Source organism: Serinus canaria, chromosome 5, assembly GCF_022539315.1.
Source record: "Serinus canaria isolate serCan28SL12 chromosome 5, serCan2020, whole genome shotgun sequence".
Taxonomy (NCBI): Eukaryota; Metazoa; Chordata; class Aves; order Passeriformes; family Fringillidae; genus Serinus; species Serinus canaria.
In genome coordinates this window covers 17,870,678-17,895,432 of record NC_066319.1, presented here as the reverse complement: position 1 = coordinate 17,895,432, position 24,755 = coordinate 17,870,678, and the positions used below count along the sequence as shown (strand labels likewise).

Below are 24,755 nucleotides of genomic sequence, written 5' to 3'. Positions count from 1 at the left end.
TCCACGTGGCAGAGGTATTTTAAAATGTTGAACTTAAGCAACATTTCCTGCTGCAGCAGGAAAAATTATATAAAGTTCCATCCTAAGTGTTACAAATTTGCTGGATGAAAAGTACTCAGATATTGCTATGTCCAAATTGGAGACAAATCCTGCTGTAATATCTTTCCTTACCTATGATATTTATGGAACCATGGTTGAAATATTCTCAGGCTAATTCCTTTATTTATTGTCTCTCCTTTCTCTCTCCATTCAGACAGAGCTTTGTCATTAGCCCTAGTCCCTGGTACCTACATACAGCTCTTGCTGCTGGAACATGGATTTTATTTTAATGATTACTCACCAGGAGTTATCACAATTGTTGTCATCATCATAACACCAACTTATAAACATGGTCTTTGTGGGGGTTTTGGAAAGCCCAATAGCTTAGAGTTAGTTTGGCATCTCTTTGCAGAATTGATGGTTCATTTTGAAATCACTTCCTTTAACGTCAATAGATTTGAGATCACACCCATGGTGGGGTTATTTATTTCCCTCCCCTTCACCCCCATGTCCCCCAGTTCTCTGTATTTCACTCTCCAGGTTGCCAAGGGCTCTGTGTGTTGCTCATGTGTTGTGAAGTGGGTATCTCAAAGAAGTGACCTGTGCAAACAGCTGTAGGTATATGTCCAGCTGCCCAGTTCTCTAGAAAAGGAAACTGTGATCTATGCCTGGAAAATCTGCTTCCAAAAGCCAGGAGTTAACCAGTAAACAATGAATATATAGTTGTGTTCTAGACACTTGTGTTTCCACTGGCTTTTAAGGAGAATGAGAAGGAAATGTATTTTTAACAGCAGCTCAACTTGCAACTTGATCTGCTACTGCAGGGAGAAATCATCTGATAACTCAGATTTTAGCCAGCTGCCAGTGTTTGGTACACAAGACTACTTGGAATGGTCTGTGTTAGTACAACCAGAGCATGGCATAGGAAGTGGCCATTGTAGGGCAGGACAAGGGAAGCTTGTGTGTATTCCAAGGAAAATAGGTTCTGCCAGTGGTGATGTGTCAGGAGTTGTTGGGGGATACACATTTCACTTTGTCAAAAGCCCATCTCTGTTTCTAACAGTGGGAAAGTTTGGAAAGTCTTTGCTGAGACTGTGAAGGAAGTGAATGAAGGTGAGTCACAGTACTATAGGAGCTTTGTGGCTCCTACAAATAACAGTAGTTTGTGGACATGGGAGGATTCCCATTCTGAATTTCTGTCTTCTTCTGAAGGCCATATGCCCACCACCCAGCTCAGGGACAAGGAGTTTCTGTTCAACCAATTTAAGGGTTAACCCAGGGTCTCTTCTAAGGTGTTTCAAGAAAAGAGGATGGAGTGCTTAGCCAAAAGGGCAGGCCAAAGAGCAGTGATAAAGTGCAGGTTTTCATGGCCAAAGAGCTGGCTTACAAACACTACTGGAGTCCCCTGTGGAAGACAACATGCCATGGTCACTGCCATATGCTATCACCAGACAGTGGGGCTGCTGAGAGGTCCAGCCTTTAAAAGGCTGTTAAGCAAGGCTTTTGAGGTAGGTGTGAGATTTCTGTGGACTGGGATGTGTTTATGGTTTTCAGTACTTGGAAACACTACCTGAACATCTGTCTGGGTCTCAGCCAGCATGCTGAGTTAGGTAATGAAGCTGATTTTTTACTGAAACTTTTAGACAGTGCATAAAACATACGGAAGCAGACCAATAATGCATCTTTTCTCATCACTAATCTAACTTAGCTGCTGGAATGTAAGTACACAGTCCTTTTACTAAGCACACATTATGCAGAATCAGAACCAAGGCTGTAAAGAGAGTGCCTGGAAATCAGGTCTCTGCTGTCATTTTGGGGACAGGGAAACATTCTTCATTCTCCATGAGGGTGGGATTCCTTCTAGTAGTCTAGAGGAAGTTATACATGGCAATGACCCAAATATAGATGAATCCCAAGGCTTTCCAAAAAGGCTATCCATGGAAAAGGCAACCTGAGCTCATTAAATTCTAGGGAAAATGTCAGTATGGTATGGTGGTGTGTTGCATCACTTTTCATTCCTGTGTAGTATTTGCTGAACTTGACTCCAGGCTGCCTGCAGCAGAAGCAGATGTGTAGGGTCAAAGAGACCCTACACAGACCCCTCTGTTTCGACAGAGCATAGAGGACCATTTTTGCCTTCGCTCAGTTCATTCACTGATGCTGAGCCAGAAGGAAGCACAAATCTCCTCACAGACTGTGGAGCTGAAACAACCCTGGGGATGGGCAAGGCACTTGGGGCAAAAGGAGGACTTTGGCTCTTAGAATGTTAGGACAGGGAGCTGTGTCTTCCAGGCTACAAGTGCTGGCCCTAGGATTACATGGGCAAGCATAGGGATGCACAGGGTATGCAGTGTTTGTTCCAGTCTGCAGAACTGCCTGGCCCTATTTATCTACCTGCCTCCTCCCTCCACATCTGCAGACTGCACTCCAGCCACCTTATTTCCTGCCCTGCAGGACGAGGATTTGTTGAGGACTTTTGCCAGAGCTGTTGTCTGTAGCGTGGCTCACAGTGGTGCTGTTGCTGTGATGGCTGAAAGCCCCGGTGTACATGAGTTGCATTCAGAGTAAGCTTTGAACTGTGCAAAGTGCATGCAAACTAATGGTGTAATGGCATGCAAACTGGTGCTTTGACCTGATTAAATTTTTTTAAAGCCCCAGTTTCTCCACTCCTTCACATCATATGTTGTCAACTGATGGGAAGTGAAAATAACAATGCCTTTCTGATTTGGTAACATTTTATGGTGGCTTTGCATTGGCACAAAAAGCAAGTACACATTGGAAAGCTGCTGTTTCTCCTGTCTGAAGACAGCTAGATGAATTTCACAGCTAAATCCTGCTTTGAAAAACAAGCCTAAAAAGCACAGTGAGGCCACAGGTTCCTTTACACTGCAGCAAGCGATGAAAAAGAACAAATGTTGCTCCTGAAAAACTGTGGAGAAAGAGTCACTGACCATAACTCCTTTCCAACATCAATTCATTTTCCCCTTACTTTAATGTTGAAAACAAAGTTGTTGAAAACAAAGTTGTAACTCAATCATTGACCGTGGAATTCATCCCAGAAGAAATGCAAGGACCACCAACAATGTGGTCCAGGTGTGGATTATGAATATCATCAGGAAGAGACATTCTGTGTCCCAGGGGCGTTAATCCTGCAGCCAGTGCTCTTCCTTTTGTATTTTGATTTTAAGTCTGCCATTTTTAAGGCTTCTCAGGAAGACTCTCTCTTGCAGAGGATTCCTACAGCAACAAACACAGTGATACACCTAAACTGAATGAAGCCCTGTAGTGGTACTACAGTTGTAACAACATTGGGGTTTATACCTACCAATTCTTTGATAAAAATTACCATCTGGTAGTTGCAGAGAAGCTTTGGTCTTGTCCCATATTGTGGGAGAGGATACCATACATTGGAAAAGCACATGTGTGCAGACAGCATCATTGAGCTTTCCAAAACCAGGAAATAGTTTGACCCAGAAGAAACTGAGAAAGGTAGAGGGCCTTGAACAGAGGCACAAAATAATAATAATTTATACACAGGCATTTCAAGTTACTATTTATTAATCTGGAGTGAGGAATTATATAAACAAGGGAGTATAAGCATACTTTTCTGTCTCTCTGTATTTTTTTTTCAGATAAGAAGCTTTTGTTTCCTTTTTCCTGTAAAAATGTAAAGGGAGAAAAATATATGTGTTACTAATTTATTTATTTACAGCATTTCATTATAATTAAGGCAGAAATAGGAAATAAGCCCTTCTGGAATTAGGCAGTCCTGGCTCAGTGGCTCAAATATTAATTGCCCTATCTCACCTTTGCTACCCCATGTTTTCATCCCAATCAATCATCTTGACTGCACAGTTATGCAACCACTTCTGAGTAGAATCTCTTGGTCATGATCCAGACTCTGCCTTTCTAAAGCAACAGTACAAAAGAAGGAAAGATCCCTCTGGTGTGGCATCTGCACTGGGTATTGCTTTAAAGTAAAAGGGATTCTGCCAGAGTTCTTTCCTCCAACCAGAGCTAAGTCAGTATTTTAGCTAAAGAGATATCACAACACAATTGAAGCCTTTCCCCTAAGAGACCCTACACTACTCTTTGGTGTTTTTATTGCTTTCTAATACCCCAAAAGTTTACCAAGCCAAGGAGGGTACTCACTTTCCTTGAGCAAGCATGCAGCAGTGAGAGGAGACAGGTTCTGTCACTCAGCACTGGCTTAGGACCTCAGAAGTGTATGGTCACCTTCAAAGGCCACACATGGTTTCTATGTGACTTTGGTGATATCAGTGATTTGGTTCACTTGTTTATAGAAGCAAGGGCAACATAAAACTATGAATGCCCATCTTTCAGTGCAAGTTAAAATTCTCTATAAAAACTGTTATCAAAAGTTCTTCCAGGTCTAGTTCAGTTTGAAAAGATACAGCTTTGTACAAAATGCCAAATGTTTCCTGACGAAGCTTTCCTTTCTGATTGCAGTTTTTGAATTCACATAAGCCTGTGAAAAGGAGCAAAAACAAATGCCCAGATTCATTGAATCAGAGAAGATGTTTTATTAACTGGATTCTCTCGTTGCCCTTTCTTTTCATGCCAGGTGCAGTAACAGAAAAATAAATTCAATTTGCAGACTCCTGTCATCCTCCGGATTTTTGGATCAGTCTCTCAGCCTCATTCATTGCTTCTGAGGATGAACTTCTAAACACCTGCTGTGGTCGAAACTGTTCTTACATCATCTCCTGAACACAGTGACTTCAATCACATGAAATCATGAGGTTAATGCCACAGTCGAGACTTCAAAGCTGTTTCTGCAGACCTGAGCTGATTTTTCTTTGAAAATGCTACACTAGCTGCTAGTTCTTAACCAACAGAAGAATTACCAAAGTTGTCAGTGTTCTGCTTATCATGCAATACAAGAAGATGGGAAAATTTTCTAGCAGAACTGGAGTCTGGGTGGGGGTGGCAGTATCGCAGGATGAGTTCTCCACTTAATCTCAGATTAGTTGTGATTTGTGTCTTTTTGTATAAAATGGAGTTGAATATTCTTGTTCTGTATTATCTACTTGAACCAGATGACCTTTAAAAGGTCCCTTCTAACTCAAACTATTCTATGATTCTATGAAATTGTTAGTTGTGCTAGAAAAGGGATTCTCACAAGAAGAAAGGTGATTACAGGGCTTACTAATGAGGGTAAGAGATCAGGCTGCAAGGGGAACTATCTTCAGAGAGACACTTTGAGCAATCTTTCAGAAGGGGGGAGACACTGATACATATCTAAATGAGTCTGATAGGTTATGTGCAAGAGCAGAAAACTTTCCTCTGACCAGAAAGTTCCCTCTGGTTCTGTGTTTCTGAGTTGTAGGACAATGAAATTCTTAAATGTTAATTAAGCAAGTAGCAACAGTGATTATCTATTGATCAATAATATTAATTATAGTCTGGATTCATTGGATGTTGCTTGTGACTGAATAAAACCAGAAGAACAGACAAATCTCTTCTTGTAAAATAAGACTCCCAAAGGAAAAGCAAGTTTTTCTAGGCTTGGCTTTCAGAGGAGGCTTCACCCAATTCTTGTTCATTTGGGTAGCACCAATGGAATTAATCCAGAGTAACACATTTTGTGAAGTTCCTGTGAAGGTGAGATCAGAATCGGGTCCAGTGTATCCAGATAGGTCCAAAGTATGCTAATTGTCAATACTAAGATTCAAAAACTTTCTTGGATAAACTGAAACATAGCTTTTCTTTCCCATAAAGCTTTATGAATGTACAACATAGTTCCTGGATAGACATCACAGCAGCTCCACAGTTATTAATTTACGGATTTCTCACTGACCTTAACTCAGCTCTGGGAATGGTGCCAGCACAATTACAGTAACTCTGAATAAAGAGACATAAAGCTTCTGGATCTACCCTGAAATTGTGCCAGAATTTTCTCTTCCTCAGTGATGGAAAGATGCATTTCTTCGATTGGTTTCAAATAGTTCAGACTGCGTTAGCCATAAGTAGATTATTTCCAGCAAAATAAGGAAAAGAAGAAAATTGCCATGCAGATGTGTGATTCACAGACAACCTTTGGGAAGTGTGTCCCAAGAAGGTGTATGTTGGGAAACTGAGTCAAGGTGATTTGAGCTAGTTACCTGGAAAAAAAAAATGGCAGCGTTGGGAATAAAATTCCAGGGGCAGATGCTTGGTTCAGTATTGTTTTCACTGAATCACACTGCCTTCCTGGAGCACATCAAGGCCCATTGCCTTCCTTCCTGTGAAGATGGGCAGCTGGATTGTAATGACAGCAGGTGGAGCTGAGTGTGATCATCACCTTGGAAAATCAGGCCCCTGGTGATTATCCCTGGTGTTAATTGACCGTCAGACCCTGCAGAGGGGAGTCAACACATTTCCTGACCTATGGTCTAAGCGTTTTCCAAACCCTAGAGTAAATTGAATGTAGTTATAGAGGAAATGCTGATGCAATCCCACATCCTCACAAAGGTGTGAGGGGGTGACTTGCATGCAAGTAGTGCAGTCAAAACCCCAGCAGCTACCACGTAGCAGGCAGGACTCTGTGCCTTCCCTCCTGACCTCTTGCCTTCCTCCCTCAGGGAAAAACACCGCTAAGGGCTGTTCCCTAGAAAATGCTGGGGACCATCCTGAAGGTAAACCCCTGAAACAGCAGGGTTTTCATGTGGGACCACTGGGCACCTAGGAGGATGTGACAGGAATCACATCTTCCTAGGTGCCTGATTTACAAATCCTATATTGAAATGTGGAAATGTTGATATCTTCTAAGTGTGGGTGAGAATGGTAAGAGCTGCACTCCTGCACTGAGACGTTTGATGATGTCACCAACAAAAGTTGAACCACATCTGTTGGATCCAGATTATTACAAACTTCATTCTTACATGTCTAATCGTTTGACAATTCTGGTCTGGAAATTAATTTTAATCTGTTTGGGTTTTAGTTGGTTGTTTTGGGGTTTTTCTTTGTCGTTTTTTTTTGTGGGTTTTTTTGGTTGTTTTTTTAACACAAAATCATTTGGTGAAACCAGCCTTGTTACCTGCCACAAGGTGGATTTTTTGCACATGCTGCCGGCATGTGGGATCACCTTTGTGCATGACGATGTCCTTGGTTTTTCATCGGCCGGCAAAGGTTTTGGATGTTGTGTGGAACAGAGATGTCCCCAACCCCTCCTTCAGCCGTGTGATCACCTATCACCCAAATCCCACACAGGTCCTGCTCCTTTCCCGTCCCGTTCCTGTTCTCAATTCCGTGCCCACCCCTGCTCCCCCCATTTTGCTCCCGCTGTTTGCCTTGCCGCTTTTCCCACTGCAAGCACGCTGCTCGGCTACTCCTAGCCCGGAACCCTTCCTGCCTCGGGAGGCTCTCCAGGCTCTCCTCCTCCTCCTCCTGGCGCGGGCAGCGGGCGGGGCTGGTGCGATGGGAGGACGACTGGCTGGACGTACGGACGGACGGACGGATGGATGGGCGGGCCCGGGGGCCGCTCCAGGTGCCGGGGCCGCGGCGTTGCCGGGCGACGGGCGGCCGCTGTCGCTCCCTCCCCGCTGCTCTCCCCTTCTCCCCGCGGCCCCGGCACGGCCGGCAGGTAGGAACGGGCCCGTGAGGAGAGCGGGTGGGAGCCCGGAGGTGTCTGTGTGTGTGGGGGGGGTGGGCGTGGGGCTGGGTTCCCCTCCTTTCCCAGGGCTTGTGCGCCGGGGCTCAGGGGCGTTGGGAAAAGGCCGTTGTGGGGGCCACGGGGTCCGTGTGGGACACACTGCCCGAGCTGGACACGCAGGCTGGAGTGGGACTCACCGCCCGGGCTGGGACACCTCCAGTGCTTCCCAGAGTTTGAAAACCCCACCAAAGCATGTGCATCACGGCAGCAATCCAGCCTACGAGCAGGTGGAAAGCACCTGAGGTCTGAGACTGAAAGTCTCAGTTTATGTTCTGGTAGATGTAACAGCGTGTTTAAATTGTATGTTTTGGTGGAGCTGTGAGGAGAATGAGGTTAATGAAGAAATAATCCTGGGCAGGTGTAAGTTGTAGAAGTGTGCCCAGGTGTTTGACACTGAGAGGACGTGCTCCTCCACGGTGCCCCCTCAGCTTCCCTTGAAGGGCTGAAGAGCCTTGCCACTGCCAAACTTCGGGCTTTAAGGTTCCTTCAGCTTCTTGCAGAAGGGGCTCAGTTGTGGTCCCTGCCCTGCTCATGACCCTCTGTGGTGTGGAAAATGGTTTCTGTCAGCAAGAAACTCTCTTTACCCCTCATAGTTTTTAGCAGTCAGTAATTAGTTAATTGGATACGTTCAGCTCTCCCTTTGTCTTGTCTGTGAGGCCTGTGCTCTTCTGGCTCTGCACCTGTCTTCTATAGCTATTGATTCCTCATAGAAATGTTCCTGCTCAACTGTTATTTTCCATTTTGACTACTTTTACATGGCAACGTTTTCTGACAACTGGTACAGTAAAAGTATGCTAAATATGGATATTGAGCTTTTATCCCATGCTACGCCAATGGCAATGTTTTCTCTAACACAGAATCAACTTACTCCTACCAGAAAATCAGTGTCCCTTTTGTTCAGTAATAAGCTTCTTTTTCCCCAACTATGTAGGTGCTTCTCTGTCAAGTCCTTCACCTTCTCATGGTCTCTTTGGGAACTCTAATGAGTTATACTTTCATTAAGCTCTTCTAGGCTCTACTGCTTTGTGTCCTGTTCCACTTTTAAGCCCCTCTTGAGCATGGACTTCTGCTGCTACAGTGAATAAAGTACTTCTCTTTATTAATTACTAAGTGCTCAGACTCTCTTGGGTTTGTTTTGTTGTTTTGTTTTTTGTTCTCTTGAAGATTGTGTTCTTACTGTTGTTTTAGCAGGACATGGTACAATTAAATAACACTATGAGCACCTGTCAGTCAAGATTAATGAAGATAAGCAGCTGTGACTACTAAATTAAAATCTCTGTAGGAGAGGAATGGGAAATGATGCAGAACAGCAGTGGCATTGGAAGAAAAGGTAAAGTAATTTATAATGTACAAATTACTGAAAATGTTTCAGAACCTTTTAAAATTACTCTCCCATTTAATGGTATTACTTTTCTTCATGTTATTTTGTCTGGTTTCAACTTGCCTAAAATTGTGGATTAAATGTACAGCGTTCAGGCGTGTCAGATCTCAGAGTTGCTGGCATTAACAAGTTTTGTTGTGGAGGTTTTTTTGTTGTGGTGATTTTTTTTTCTGGACTTTGTGATCTCTCTCTTGGCTTTAACAGTGAGAATGAGTATGCTTCTATAGGTCTGATCTCTCAAGGGATTGATAGATGGATACATCTACCTGTGGCCAGCTCCCTTTGTTAGTTGTACGCTGCTGTCAGTAAAATAACAGGCTCTGCCCATGGCCTTGGGATGCCATCAGCCTGTTCTTCCACAGTTCAAGGGACCTGATCCTGATATAAAGCAGGATGCAGATTCCATGTGAAACCAGATGTGAGTTCAGCCTTGGACTGGAATGATATTATTGATGATGATGCAGGTGCTTTTCTAACTGAAGTTGCTTAGGGGACACCGTTAAAGAAATCACATTTATCCTCAATGTTTGAAGTAGTATAAAAGTGCTGCAAAACAGCAACGTTATGTAACGTATCATAAATTTGGGATTGCTACATCTGTCACTAATGGGAATGGATTAATATTTATTTGTGAGGAACTTTAAAGAGATTACTTTTCTAAATAGGAAAAGTAATGAGCTTTTCACTGAAATTATTTAAAGATATCTGCAGGATTTTCATTTACTATTCTAATGGTTAGTGTTTTTATACCTTCTATGGAGTCACATGGTGGCTTGAAAAAAAATTGGAAGCAAAACCTATTTTATATCAGTAGGGTCACAGGTACTTGCTGTAATACAAATCAGAAGACCAGATTTGTCATGGCAGATGCAATGAATACTAGCATGTCTGTATTAAAAGGAAAAGATTGTGGACTCTGATATTAAAAAAAAATTAGAGAGCGCAACTTTCTTTGACTACAGCTTCTCACATCTGAAAGCAATATTCAAAGTATAGCAAGCTGGCTCTTTATCTTGCATATTTTACTTCTTCCTTCTAAAAAATAATTTAAAACTAAAGGGGCTTAAGTAAATTATTGATACTTAGGAAAGAGCATTTAGCTATTGTGTTTGTCATCTGAAAATATAATCTTGCAGCTGGTCAAACAGACAAATAGTGTTAAAAATTCTGAAAATAGGGGTTGAAAACAGTGGAGGTTCATGTACTGTCTCTATGGCCCTATCTTAATTTTTATGTGCAAAGCTGATCATTCTGGAAGGTAAATGGCAGAACTGAAATTCTTTCCATGAAATGCTTTGGAGAAAAGAGGAAATTAAATGAGGTGATGCAAAAAAAAGCTATAATTTAATGAATGGCATGGACAGTTGGCTGTATCCTCCATAGTTCTAACTGCTGTTGACCTAATTTCTAATTTTGCCTCCAAGCAACCTATGCCTGTCTTCCACAATTTAAATAAATACAAAGCAATTATACACTTTTTCAGTTTTTAAAACTGCTTTCTGATGAAATTTCTGTGTCTTCTTTAGTCATTGGATGCCTATTTGTCATGTCCTGAGACATGACAAATAATTGCTTCCCCATAGACTTCCCCAGCCATTGAACACGACTCACCTTTTGGACTGGGAAGATACTGATTGCCAGAAATTACAGCAGCATGCCAGGGAAAGGACCATTTGGACTATCTCTGCTTCTGATAGTGTTTTTAAAGGATCTGTTTCTGACTACAGTAGTTGCCTTGGCCCAGCAGGACAGTTATAATGCCACCTCGTCAGTAGCCCAGACTGATTTCTCAAGGTTCCTTTCCACTGTGAGTCTTCTGCCCTTGCTTAAATTTTGGCAATGTCTGTTACTAAATAAGCTCCTGTGGCATCACCCACTGTTCAGTGTTTCTCTACAAGTTCATCTAGAATCTCTCTCTTTTATACAGTCTGTCCCATGTGAGCAACACATTGGAAATCAGAAACTTCCCAGCCACTCTTCAAACAGCTTTGCAGGCTGGGAAGGAATCTCTTGCTTTAAATATTTAAATTACCAAACAAAATTGACTGAAAATTGTTTGAGGACAACCAGAGTATGTTGAAACTCAGAAATGCCATATATGATGCATTTTCATCCTGCACAGAAGTCTGTGTTTCAAAAGGCTCATAAAAGCGATGCAGTAGTAGCTGGGGGGGGGCAAAAGGTCTGTTTGATTGTCCTTTTCTCAGCTGGAATCTGGAAATTATTGTAAATGGTGGATACTTAAAACTGCCATGAAGACCAAAACCATAGAGTTTTTCTTCTCTGCAGCTTTGGACTGTCACTCAGTTCTGAGTCCATGGGTTAGAATTTATTTGTTCATCTTGCAAAGGTACTGATTCTGCAAAACCTTGCTTTGCTTATGTCCGTTTTTAGTATGTCTAACAACCTGCCTAGCATCTGAATTTTTAAGTGATTGCTGTATTATGCCTTTTGAATGCAAGGAAGGTAAATACATCTTCCAGTGACATCTACATTTAAGGCAGGATCTGTGTGTGTGACAAGCGCAGATATGTTGACTCCTGTGTACCTTGTCATTAGCCATCCATGATAGGACCCCTTCATAAGGACAAGAGGATTTTAGCTAGACCAGCCTCATTTCTCCCTTGTTTAATGTCTGGACACTGTTGGATAAAAGCTTGTGGCCATGAAGGGTCAAATTTAGTTTCCAGATTCCTGGCTACCTTGATAAAATGGAGAGGGACTCCAGTGAAACAATTTAAGTGCATTTGGCAACCTTCTGAGAGTGAAGGCATTGGTACCTTGGAGCTCTGTTTTTCCATAACCCTTGTTGTTCAGACATCCTGCTTTGCTTGCATGTCTGCTTTGCTTTTCCAGTGCTCATTGTGGGGACAGATAGCAGAAGAGTGTCTTGAGACATTTTCTTACCAGAGGAAGTTCACCTATATATGAAGAAACCCCTCAATCTGTAGTATCTTGCAGTATCTAAGGATTTAGATAATCCATATTCATCCATAGCCTCTGTCTGGAGACTTGCAGTGCAGAGAGAATCAATGAACATTTGTAGCCAGCCAGAAATTACCACTGACCACCTTCCACTACAGGACCCGAAAAGCTAAAACCAATTGACTGGACTTCAGGTTAACTTTTTCTTTGAAATGTAATAGAACATTTAATAGACAGTGATCTGCTTTTATATTCTGCTATGAGGATGCTGAGGAATACACTTAGAGCTGGTAGCTGGGTGTGCAGCTGCAGGTTGCAGGCAGCTGGGAGCTGCAGGTTGCGTCCTGGCTGAGGGACACTGTGCTTTACACAGCAAAAGGCACAGGGACCTGTGGCAGTGGCCAGGTGACCAGACACTAGGACACAGCAGGAGCCAAGGGCTCAACAGAAAGGACCCAGACTATCAAAGGCATGGAGGCTACAAAATCTGGGGGTTCCTTTGTTGGGGGTCTCTCCCCAGAGGCACCAGCTCAAGCTCTTTGTGTTACTGCACCACAGTAAAATTGCTTTAGGGTTCCAGACATCTGGGACTCTGCCACGGGAAACCCAGGGCTGTGCTAAACCCTGTGTGAGTGTGGGGTGTGCAGGGAGCCAAGAGGGACACCCCTGGGGTCACTGGAGTCATCTGCTGTGAAGGGACTTTGGTCCCAGCAGTGAAAGTGTGAGCTGGTGGGAATGTGAATGTCAGACTGGTCATACAAGGAAGTTTCCTTAAAAATTTGGCAATCTAGCTCCAGAATTATGTCATATGGGGGCATTGCCAGCTCATGTGATAAAACATTTCTCATCACCCTGCTCAGCAGGATCTCAGGGGAAGAGTATTATATATGCAATTGTAATGATGAAATTATTATTTTATGTATCTACATGAAATCTGCAGACATATAAAGGAGAAATTGGTGGCATTTAAAGGCATTGCCTTTTTACTATTACTTATGTTTTTAAAGAATATTAGACTTCTTTCATCTCACCTGTGTCTGGGTTGTAGCATGCATTTTTTTCTCTGGGATCACTGCTGCTTTGAGTGAGAGCGCAGTTTGAACTCAGTTCCATGCATGGCGGTGTTACAATGTCCACAAAGCTCCCAAGAGCTCTCCCTGAGGAGTCTGTAGGACGTAGATCCCAAGGTTTACCTGCCATGGTTGTGGTAATTGAAGAGCAGGATTTTTATTTAATAGCAAAGAACTGTCAGAACACTCTTATAGCTTTTAAAACCATAAATAAGGAAGGTAAACAAATGAGATAAATCAGTACACTTGCTTTATATGCACATTTGGATGCTTGAACCAAGGCCTCAAATTGACTGAACAGTTACACAAAAATATCATTGTAAGCATTCGAGTCATTTAGTATCATTAAAATCAGTGAATTTTTAATTATATTAAATGAGATATTGTTATGTTAATATTTCAGCTTTCCCTTAAAAGCTTTTTTTCTTTAATGGGACACAGAAGGGGAATATTTATGAATGCTCTTTATAGTGTTTGCATGATCCCTTGGGTTTAAAGTAGCATAACTGAAGTAATCGTTACCTTGTTCTGCTTAACAAAACCAGAAGTATTAAATCAGATTGTTTGGTCATACACACACACACACAAAGTCATATAATAACAGGACTGATATCTTATTTTTCAGCTTTTTAGAAGCTGCACCTGCTAAAATAGACTGATGTGTTGCAGGATGCTTTATATTACATGAATGTTGCAGGAACTGTTTTTGCCATTATGGGTGGATTATTGTAACAGTAGTTTCCTGATGACATCATAGTAAATTCCAGCTGCCCAAACAGTTATTTTCCAGAAGAGGTTATCCGCAGTGCACTTGTGCGAAATTACACTTAGAAAGGGAACTCATAGTTCTCTTGGGACTTGTAAACCAAGCGTTTTGTCAAATCCATAGTAAATACAGAATTCTTTGTTTTCATTCTGTGTCAGTGGTAACTACTGTAATTTGTGGTTCTGAATTAAACAGACAAAAATTATATTATGCAAGACAAGAGAAATGGAAGTCTGCAGTGCAAGCTTCCTGTCATGAAGGGATAGATAACACAATGGTTCGCAAATGAGTTTTCTTTCTAGAAAATGTTTTGGCTGGTGACCAAAAAATATAGATAAGGGCCCAGAGATTGCAGTGCCCCCACTGAAATGGCCCCACACTTTGTGTCCAGTGAAGGTATGAGTAGCCATAGTGTAGTAGAGAATGCTGGTTGAGAAGCTGACCTGAGGCAGTAGAGATTCCTTTTTGTATGGGATGTTAATATATAGAGGTATATGCCTTTCCTTGAGTGAATTTTGATTAATTACTGTTGTGTGGGGGTGTTGTTTTGTTTTTAAATGGTAACTTAATTGCTTGGATAAGCTGTTTAGGTAATGTCATGAAGGCTCCATTAGAAATTATCATGCCTAGTCACACAGTTCAGAGGTTCTTTCCCAGTCTTAAGAAGCTGTAATTAATATTGAGTCAAACATTTCTGGCAATTGCTGAATTTGAAATGAGTATTAATATATATTTAATGAAGAATACACCATCCTGTCTCTGACTCTTTGATAAATCTTGTAGCGGGAAAATAAAATCTTGGAGTCTTACCAGATTGTCAGACCCTAAGAACATCAAATAATTATTCTCTGCCAATTTCTTCCTAGCAAATTACAGTATTCTGAAGGGATTTTAAATAACATGTTGTTCCAAGGATCATTTAATTTTAATAATGGGTTTTATTACTGGTATTTATATATGTTGAAAGTGTCCTGCAGTTTTTAATGAACTGTCACAACATGTCTGTGAATTGAATAACTTACCATGATTACACACACTCACTTGGGTAAGGAGAGTGGCAGCATTGGAGGAGGTTGGCAGATTAACTCTTTGTAGATTTCACAGTCTTCCATCTCACTGCTCTGGTCATTGATTTCTCCTGCACTCAATGACTGTTTCCTTCTAGTTATCCACACAAGTAACAGCCTGCCAAGTTAAGAGTTTTGATGCAAATCCTGCAAAAACTAATTTATTAATTTATTTCCATCTTTTATTCTTCTCAGTGTTCACAAGTGGTATAAAACCCCCATTATTTTCCAGCCATTTTCTCTTTCCCTTACACACTCGTGCTTACCAGTACTGCTGTGCTGTTCCACTGGATTCACTGCAGGTTTGTGTAGGTGCATTTAGCTTCCATCCTTTTATGTCCCACAAAGCACTGTGGGAATGGTTCTGTTCAGCACATGGATCCAACATACATCCAGTGCAACCACCTTGTTCGTGAAGGAAATCTTCAGGTCTGTGGCTTTTCACACCTCTTTAGTGACAGCAGAAGGCTTTGCAGTCCCTGTAAACTGTCCCACTGAGGCTAACACTCATTTGGGTCAGTGTTGGCTTGTCCTGTGCGTTTGGCAGAGCTGTAGGTTCATCAGGTGGACCTGTTGAAAAAGAGCAGTGTGACTCCTGTGTCTCTAGGAGGACAAATGTGCCAGGCCCCCTTCTTGCTCCTACACTCTGCTGGAGATTTCAGGGGTTCATGGATTTTATTAAATATTGGCATCTCACCACTAGGATTTCTGCACTCTTAATTTTTCTACAATCTCATTTTGAACTTGTTATTTTGATCCATATTCAGAAGGAGATTCTTTAGTCTCTGGAGAAAGCTTTGAAGTGATAAAAACATGTAAAAAATAGTTTTGCTTGCTGACAATAATTCAACTTGATCCCAAACAATTTGTAATGAAAATGCTTTTCTCCTCGCTAATCCAAAGTTACAATAATTACAAGAGCAGATCAATAGCAGGAAGTATAAAACAAAGTCTTACTTCAGATATTAAGCCACAAATTGATCTCCTTCTTGTCAAGCCTAAAGTAAATGCTGTATCAACATGTTTCAAAGATTTGAGGATGTTCTGAAATGTGATGGTGATGGCCCAACAGGGAGAGAACAGTAATTTGTTTTATGTGAGTGTGTTAACTCTTTGCAGCCTGCATCTCCAAAGTCCTGCTGTTATCTCATTTTGCACTCACACATTACATCAGTGTTCTCTGACTACTGCTCCACTTGGCTCTGATCACGTACAGGATTATCTCTGGATAATAACAATCCTCATTTGAATGAGAAAGAACCACCAGTACTTGCACACAATCCAACACAAGTCTTGTGCTATCGGCAAAGAAGTCCAGAATTTATGTGACAAGAATATTCTACTCCAAATCAGTTATTGACCAAAATAATTCCTTCTTAGGAAAATAATGACAACACTAGAAGGTCTTCATATCACAGAAGATTGTTTAATTTTCTTGGACAACTGATGACTCTTGCAAATCTATACTGACTAAATCATACTGACCTGTTCTAAAGAAACTGGAGGAAAAAAGTCTAAGAAATTCTAGAATTCTTTAGAAAAAGAAACAGGTAATAGAAATTTATGTATTGTAACTTTTCTTCTAAAATGCAAGACACAGTGGTTTTGAGGACTCTTTTCCCTCCTAATCAGCTGAAGTATGGAAGTTGTTCTTATACTACTATAGGCATGCTGAGGTTTTAGAAGCTGCAAATATCACTACTCAATTCACTTTATGGTGGTTATTTTATAAGCCTGTAAGAAAGATTGAAAGGAGTTCTGAGACTCTGAAGAATTTGTTCCTTAACATGTTTTTTAGTCATTGAATACTGCTGTGGCTTAGGTGTAGCACATTTGAGCAGTCAGCTTCTCCTGTAGGAGTGCTTGCCAGGTAGGTGTAGTGACCTGGAAAAAGTAGGGTTTGCTTTCTGTGGGCTGCTTCTGCCCTGATGAGTGAACAGAAGGAGCACTTAGGAATCTGAGGGTTTGGTTCCTCCCTTCACTGCAGGGTGAGGTTTGGTGTATCATCAGGGTTTTTTTGCTTTTTTTGTTTGGATAAGGGCTGCTGTTTTTTTTCTGACAGTACAGAGTCCTCTGAATTTCTTTTTCTTGTGCAAGTGAAGAATTTTGACTGGACTTGAGCAGTCAGAAGAAGTTTTTTTTGATCCAAATTTCTTTCACCTTGTACCGAGTCAGTCCTCTCAAGTAGAGATGACCACCTGAGCAGTCAGAATTCCTATTTGTCCTAACATAAGTTACTCCTATGTTTAACTGAGGAGGAAGGAAAGTGGTAATTCTCAGGTCTTGGCCACCACTGATGCTTTGTCAGCCAGTTATGATTAGCTTGATCATTTAATTACTTTTCCAGCACCAAGAATAAATATTGCTTCGCAATGAAGAATAGAACAAAACTGCAGGTGTCCCTTCAGCAGAGCAAGACAGCTTTTCTCTAGTCTAGTCTTTTGTTGTTACAGCAGTTTCCAGCTGTGATACTTCCTCGTTGCCAAGTAGTAGTAAATAGCTGTATAAATTGCAGTAATGCTTGTACCATTTGGGTACAGCTGATCGCTTTTTTACTCTGACAGGTGTACATATGCTTACTCTCATATTTCAAAGTTAATTGTTAATATTTCTGTGAAAGTGATATCTTTGGAAATTGAAGAATGACCACATCTGAAGTGTTTCATCTTCAAACTTTGTATTTCATTCCTCACTTGAAGGAAACACAATTTTATTTAAATTGTATTTTTAATTTATTTTCTCCAAGACTGTCTTTAGAACTAGAAGTCAGTAGCCATTGCCTGCCTAACCTAGATTCAGTAACAGTGCTAGGATGTTTGATTTAGGACAGCAAACACAGCCAGGTTTTGTCTGTGCTACCTGCAGGTAGAGCTCAAAATGATTGAGAGGTGGTGTTGCACCTTGGTACTGACACTTGCAGTCTGGAGTCCAGCAGAGTTTTGCTGGGTGTTGTTCATGTTTCTCAAGAGGAAATGGGGAGGCAGGGAGCCTGTATGGATGGGAAGCTCACTAACACTGGAGAACGATGAGTGGAGTAGTGAGAAGGCTGGAAAAGTGTCCTGAGTTGTTTGTTCTTAGCTTTCTTCTTCGAGCTGTAGGCATGCCCAGCTTCTTGTGTGCCTGCAAACATAGTTTGCTATGAAAGCTTACACTCAAAGCTGAATGAGGTGTGAGACTTGGGTAAGACTCTTGAGGGTGAAGAAAAGGGTGAGCCTGTTATGTAATGCATAGCTTTGGGTTTGTGCTGATTAAAGAAACCTGTATCTCCACAGGCATTTTCTGTCTTTCTATAGGAGTCAAAATAGATTTTGCTGACAGGAAAATAATAAATACAGGTAGAAAAATCCGACTGCTTGTTATCCTTTTGTCCAAAGCATGTTGAGATGGACCTGAAGTGGAATCCTGACAGAGTTTCTCATCCAGGCTCATCTGAAGACCAGGAAACTGATTTGAATTGGCAAGGCAACACAAATCCCAGTCCGATGATTAAAGATGATGGAGAGCTGCTTATGGATGAACATCTTTCCCCCAGGAAACTGGTGAGTAGACATCCAACTTTTTAATGAAGTGGAAGAGGCAAACTGGCATATACAGAGCTGTATTAACCTTCCAACTGCTATTGTACTGATTGTGGATTGCTGCCTCTCTGACATTTAGATTTCTGCGTAAAGTAGATTCTGTCTTATGAAAGTATATCAAATGTTTGTCCTCCTTTCACCTCGTTTCCTAAGAAAAGTATTCTCAGCATGATTGTGGTTGTGTTATTGCTAGGAGTCTTGAAGCAGCCTGAAGAAAAGTACAGGTAGCATAATTATAGTCTACACAGATATCATTAATGCCATCTGGAATACCTTGAATCTTAGCATTAGAAAAAGAATTTCCATTAATCTTGTTCTAAAGATTGGAAATGTAACTTTGAAAGCACAAGTTTTTTTCCTCTGAGTTAGTGAAATCCTCTGTCCTGCTAAGAAGCCAATTAAATATTCTGCAAATGATAGAAGTACTTTCTATACATGTCAAAGTGGGAGGAATTTCAAAGCATATTTGAAAGTCATGTTCCTTTTAGACTGGGGGAAATTATTTTGCTATGCAGCCTGTTGAAAGAGAGTCACATGCTGAAATCTTCATGAAGGAATTCACTTTGTGAAATATTTGTGAAATAATACTTGGTTGCCCACTGTACTGTACTTGCTTAGGACTAATTAAGGGTGAAATCCTGTGGGATGTGTATGAGCTGACCAGACAATATCACTTTTCCACACTAAAGGAAGGGAGAGTTGAGAGCAGAACTTGGGGATAGAGGCTTTCTTTGTTGCAGACCTACAGAAGAATCTCTCCTGCTGGAGAGCGTTTGTGAAAGACAGATGGGGCTGCCAAGGCTGTGGTTCAGGTGCTCCCAGCAGCCAGGGTGGTGATTGCAAGTGTCTGTAATCCCCTGTGTATCCACTGCACCAGTGGAGAGACATGAGCTTCCACAGGAGCATATTCCAGCTGCAGGTTTACACCACTCCCTAGCCACTCCCCAGCCACATTCCAGACACCATTTTGACCATATGCTGTAGATTAGACAGAGCTATTGTTCCCTAATTAGACAAGCCTTTTAGTGTTTATAAAATGGTTGAAGGTGCAAAAACCCCTTTCTGCAGAGTGGATATTTTAAGCATTCTGGGCAAAAATTGCTGCGTGGTTGTATGGTCTGTGCCATTCACTTTCCTTGGGCTTGTGAGAACCTCTGACCACTTCTTGGTCTTTTTTTAAAACCTGGCATAGAATTGGGCCAGTCTAATGTGTTTGTGGCCTACAGCAGCCTGTATAAATCTGATGGGAACCTCTCAGATTAGTCTGTATTGTTAGGGCACAAACCAAAGCCCATTAGAGTAACCAAAACAGCTGCCCTCTGATTCAATCAACTCTGAATGAAACCCTTAGGAAGTTCTCTCGTTGGCATGAAGTTCCCTTTCTGAAGCTCTGCTGCTTTTAATTCACAGCAAACTGTAAGCAGAAAAGTATATGTAAGGCAATGTTACCTACATCCTATGAAGTTGCTGTTTATTACTCTGTAACTTTTTAAAAAATGGAAATAAGAAGTTAAATAATTGAGTTTTGCCTTTTTTGAGGTTGTGGGTTTTAACACTTGTAAGGAATTTCATTTCAAAGATTCTTTTAAATGAAGTACACTGTCCTGCTAATTTTTCTGGACACACTTATTTCCTGTCCTGGAACCCAGCATTTGTGTTGTCATAGCTGGGATACTTCCTGCTCAGAGAAAAAACTACATGACATTGTCAAGGAAACATTTACAGTGTTTATAGCTTGTTTTAATAACATATCCCATCTATCTATTCTCTGACCTTTGTGTTGATCAAATGGAAACCACTGCTGCCATAAATTTGCTTCCTCTGGATTTGCAAACGTTCAGAATGTTCAAACATTTAATACAAAACAAGTTTTCACATGCATAATTCTTTAAGGACCCACATGCCATTGACAGTCAAATGGTTTGAAAGGTTGTCTTGCTTAAATCAATACAATTGCAGTATCGTTTTGATTGTTTTCTTGATGTGAATATTTTAGGAGTTATTGATTGTATCCGTTGAAGTACTCTGAGAAGAAAACTAATAGACTTTTAAAACACAGGCTCATTAAAGTAAAATTGTTTTACATTCAAATAAAGGCATGGGCTACACTTCTGTAGTGTTGTGTAGGCAAATTTTTTGACACCTTATGGATGTTCCTGAGGAAGGTTTTTTTTCCTGAGACACATATTCAGCTTTACTCCTTGTCCTCACAATGGTCTGTCTTGCCCCAGTTTGGTTTGAGCTTGGGGAAGCTGCAAAGTCTAATTGTGCAGATGCTGTGTAGATTTGGCACCTTGAACTGCAGCCTGATTTCTGTCTGCACATTTGATTCATTTTTTCCTTTTTCCAAGAGGGATGACTGTCTGTTTTGTAGTGAACCATTATCAGTCTTCATTATTAAGAACTCTCTAAAACTTGTGACACTTGTGTTTCTTCATTTTATCCACTTGCTGCATTGTTTTCCTCCAAAGAGAGGAAAGTTTGGCTTAGACTGATTTTATTTTTTTTTTTTCCCTCCTTTCCTTTTCTGCCTTCTTGGACCAAGTAGAACAAAAGATGACTTCTTGGACTGTTGCCCATTTTCTTCTCTCCCTTGTGGATCCCCTCATTTAGACTTTATGCTCATTCATCATGGAGTTTGTAGTCTTCTGTAGTCTTGTTTCAGCATGATGTTCACTTCAAATCCTGTATGATTCTAAACTTCCATTATGTTAACCACATTTTCTAGTTTCTTCTTGCTGCCAGCTCTCTTGCTGCACTGTTGTGTAACACCTTTTTATATCTGAACGTCCTTCATCCAAGATACAGGTCAAAAGCTTTTGATGCAAAGGTTGGTATCATTGGATGTCATTTTTTTCCTTCTCCTAGTATCAATATCAATTTTCTGGTGTACTCTTTAATCTTCCTCTATAGGAATAGGCATTCTTGCTTTTCCATTTGTACCTGTCCTATTAATATTTTCAGCTCTATATTTTCCTTGTTATTTTCCTATTAATATTTCCCTGCTCTGCCCATCCTTATGTGTGGTTGTCAGATATTGTAGAATACCAGGGTGAGCAAATTCTCACTTTGTTCTGAAAACTGGCTAGCAGTGGGCAATTAATTTTTAACTCTCTTAGGGCTGTGACACTGATTTTTCATTAAATGTAGAGAAACTGAAATTGAGGGTGCCACCTGTCTTTAATCACATTTTTATTTTATTCTATCAACCTCAGTCTTCTCCCTGCTGTTTGCAAAGGATCTTTCCCTGACTTCCACTAAAAGCATTCCACTTCTCAGAAGAAACTCATTTTACAAGGTCAAATGATCTTCCAGACATTGTCACATTATAAAACCCAATCACGTTTGTGTGTGATCTTTAGAGAAGAAAGGAAGTATTCTCTAATTTTGCTTTTTATTGATCCTGCTCCAGCTAATCATGTTTTCCAAACTTAAGAACACGTGTTCGGATGTGGTGTTTAGTTTTGTTGCTCAGGAGGTTAGGGTGTATTTCATATGGTATGCACTCATCCTCACGGGAAAAAGAAAATGCTGGAGGGTCCTGGAACAACAGATTGGATTCTTGCTGAAGTGGCTCAATTGTTTCCTTTTTTCTTTTGCAGAAAGTTTTCCTCACAGCTGTAAGATAAATGGATTTGAGGAAAATAACTGGACATCAAGACAGTGCAGAATCTTGATTAAATTAGGTAGAGTAAGGGAATGGAAGGGACTGAATTTGACTGAATTTGGATCTGCTGAAAGATTAATCTCTTCATCTGAGCTGAGAGAAGAATGTACCTATATGTATATGCTGAAAGTAGTGAAATACAACTAAATATTTTACTTATGGGCATCTGCAGCATTTATCCCTTTTGAAAGGAAGTTTGCATGTGGGGCCACAGAGAAGTTCTGTTCCCTTTTATTGCATCACTTAAGGCCTATTAACTTGCCAATATTTTTCTTCTTAGAAATATTTTGTCATACTTTTATCAACTTTTTTTTTTGTGAAGGAGAGATTATACTTGGACAAAAAAAAAAGGCAATAAACACATGAATGGACATGAATTCAGAATTTGCATACAGGTGTAGTATTCAAAGAGAACAAGCTCACCACTCTGGAATTCCTGTCTTAGCCAAATTAACCAGAATCAGCAAAATAAATGCACAGCTGGAAATATTTCTCTGACAGCTGCATGCAACTTGTTCTTCAGCAACATGTCTACTTTTCTTAGAGTATGTGAAAAATCTAGGGAAGGGAGAAGATATCAGTTGTGTGTGCCAGTTTTGACTGAAGAGATATTATTTGTCAATTAAGGAATTTACAGATAGCTGCAAGTGGGATTTGAACTGGATTTCCCAGCATCCCCAGGTGATGGCTCTGCCAGTTGGAAAGCCCTGCAAGCACAAAAGTATTTCTCACTTGCAATTTTCTACAGAATACTTACTGGCTTTTCTTGTCAGTCAGAAAAGAAGCTTTCCAAGCCAGTGCACAGTCCCCAGTTGGCCAGACATTTTGCATGGTGGGAATGGTTTGTGAAACATCATAGATATGCTTCTTAAAATACTGGCTAAATTATTTATCAGTAGCTTCTTCATGAAAAATAGTTGTATTCCTATTTTGAAGAAGGTGAAAAAATGTAAAGTGAGCTTTATTAGTCTTTGTTTTGTTTACCTGTATTCAAAGTATCTTCAAAGACTTGTGCAGTGCTTTACCATGGAAATGTGTCCTTTCAAATAAAAAAATTTACAGTGGAGTGTCAAACTGCTGCTCAGGATCAACCTTTCAGGCCACCTTCTTGAACACAATGTGCCAGAAAGATTTTGATGTTTGATTTTTTTCAGAAAACATCTCTCTAACTGATACCTACCTTGCGGGGCTGCAGATGGGTGGCAAGCAGAGTCCTCTCTGAATACCAACACTCACCTTAGAATTATATTGTTTTTTTCAAGGTATCTTTTTGATCTAAAATAGCTGTGAATATGTCCCACACTTTGCCTAAAACAGATCCTTGGTCCCTCTCTGTTTGCTCTACATGGAGGCTGAGCAGCTGGAAACAGCTAAAGCAACACCTAGATGTACAGCACCTCCATGTCTGTAAGCATTCCTGGGGCACAGGCAGAGACATTCTGTCCCTGGCTGTCAGAACAGCCCATTTAAGCTATGGCCAGGCAGTCATTGCCTGAAACCACAGTGGGACACCTCAGAATTAGGGCAGGAGCCTGTCCTAGACCTGGGATGGCCCTAGGAATGAAGAGAGACAGAGCATTGAGCATCACTTCTATCCACATGATGTCAGACATCTCTCTGTCCAAGCTGATGACCCTTTCAGTGTGTTGGGACATAATTTTCTTATTTTCTCTTGCAGCAAAATTCATCCAAAATATCCCTTCTCTCAAGTTTTGATGGAGGTTCCCATGCTTTGACATTAAACAACAGCATAAATAGAAGATCCCGCTAAATAAGTTTCATCTTTGCTTAAATGTTTCCACTCCCTTCCCTCAATGTTCCCAGTTCTTGGTGTCAGAATTTTAGCTGTGACATGAGAAGTATCACACTTGCAGGTACACCAGCATGCCAAGAATGGTGTCTGGAGAGTAGCGATGTCTAACAATCTTCCACAGGAACCATTCCCCACATATCCTCCTCTTGAACTGCTGCTCTGTCCTTTGCTTGCTGACTCCCTTGCAGTCAACATCTGGGGTCTCAGTGCCTTAGTGCCTTTAAATGAGCTCATATCCTCTATCCAAGACCATTTCCCATTTCCTTCATGTACTACACTATCTTGTGCACCCCACAGCAAATTGGTTTCAAGCTGTCCCAGCATCTCCTCACCATCAGCATATGGAAGGACAGTGATTGTCATAGAGACTCTTGGTAATGCAGAACAGGGAGGTGGGCACTGAGAATACGTGGAGTTTGTCTTATCTGGTTAGCACATGCTTCAAGGCAGCTATCTATAGTTCAAAGAGCTGGTGCTGACAGGCAATAACCCTTTCCAGCACTGGAGTCACAGTTCTGCCTATTGCAGTACAAAATACAGGTGCACGTAGCAGCTCATCTCTCAAACAATGGGAAAGGTACAAATAGGATCAGGAAGAGGAAAAGGAGGGCAAGGAATGATACTGGTAATCCCTGGTACGAGGAAAAGGAATAGGGAACCCTAGACAAGGAGAGAATATAACTTCATGCAGGTTTTTTACTTGAATTTTGAAAAAAAAAGATCAGGGAGCAGAACTGTGGAGGGAGGCTGTCTGGAATACAGCAGGGGAAGGACAGCATGCAGGGAACTTGCAGA

At 41.0% G+C, this 24,755-nt stretch overlaps 1 protein-coding gene across 10 annotated transcripts in view; it reads left to right on the top strand.

The window, feature by feature from the left end:
- Positions 1-24,755, top strand: part of LRRC56 (leucine rich repeat containing 56) — an 84,658-nt gene that overhangs the window by 12,089 nt on the left and 47,814 nt on the right. For 5 of the 10 annotated variants that reach the window (XM_050975410.1, XM_050975413.1, XM_050975407.1 and 2 more), the window contains 3 exons: positions 4,625-7,624; positions 8,885-9,023; positions 18,277-18,441. In XM_050975410.1, the coding sequence (XP_050831367.1) occupies positions 18,286-18,441 (156 nt within the window). In that variant the 5' untranslated portion in view covers positions 4,625-7,624; positions 8,885-9,023; positions 18,277-18,285. Of the gene's footprint in view, positions 1-4,624; positions 7,625-8,881; positions 9,024-18,276; positions 18,442-24,755 lie in introns of all 10 variants that reach the window. The other 5 variants (XM_050975411.1, XM_050975409.1, XM_030240488.2 and 2 more) reach the window with 4 other exon arrangements.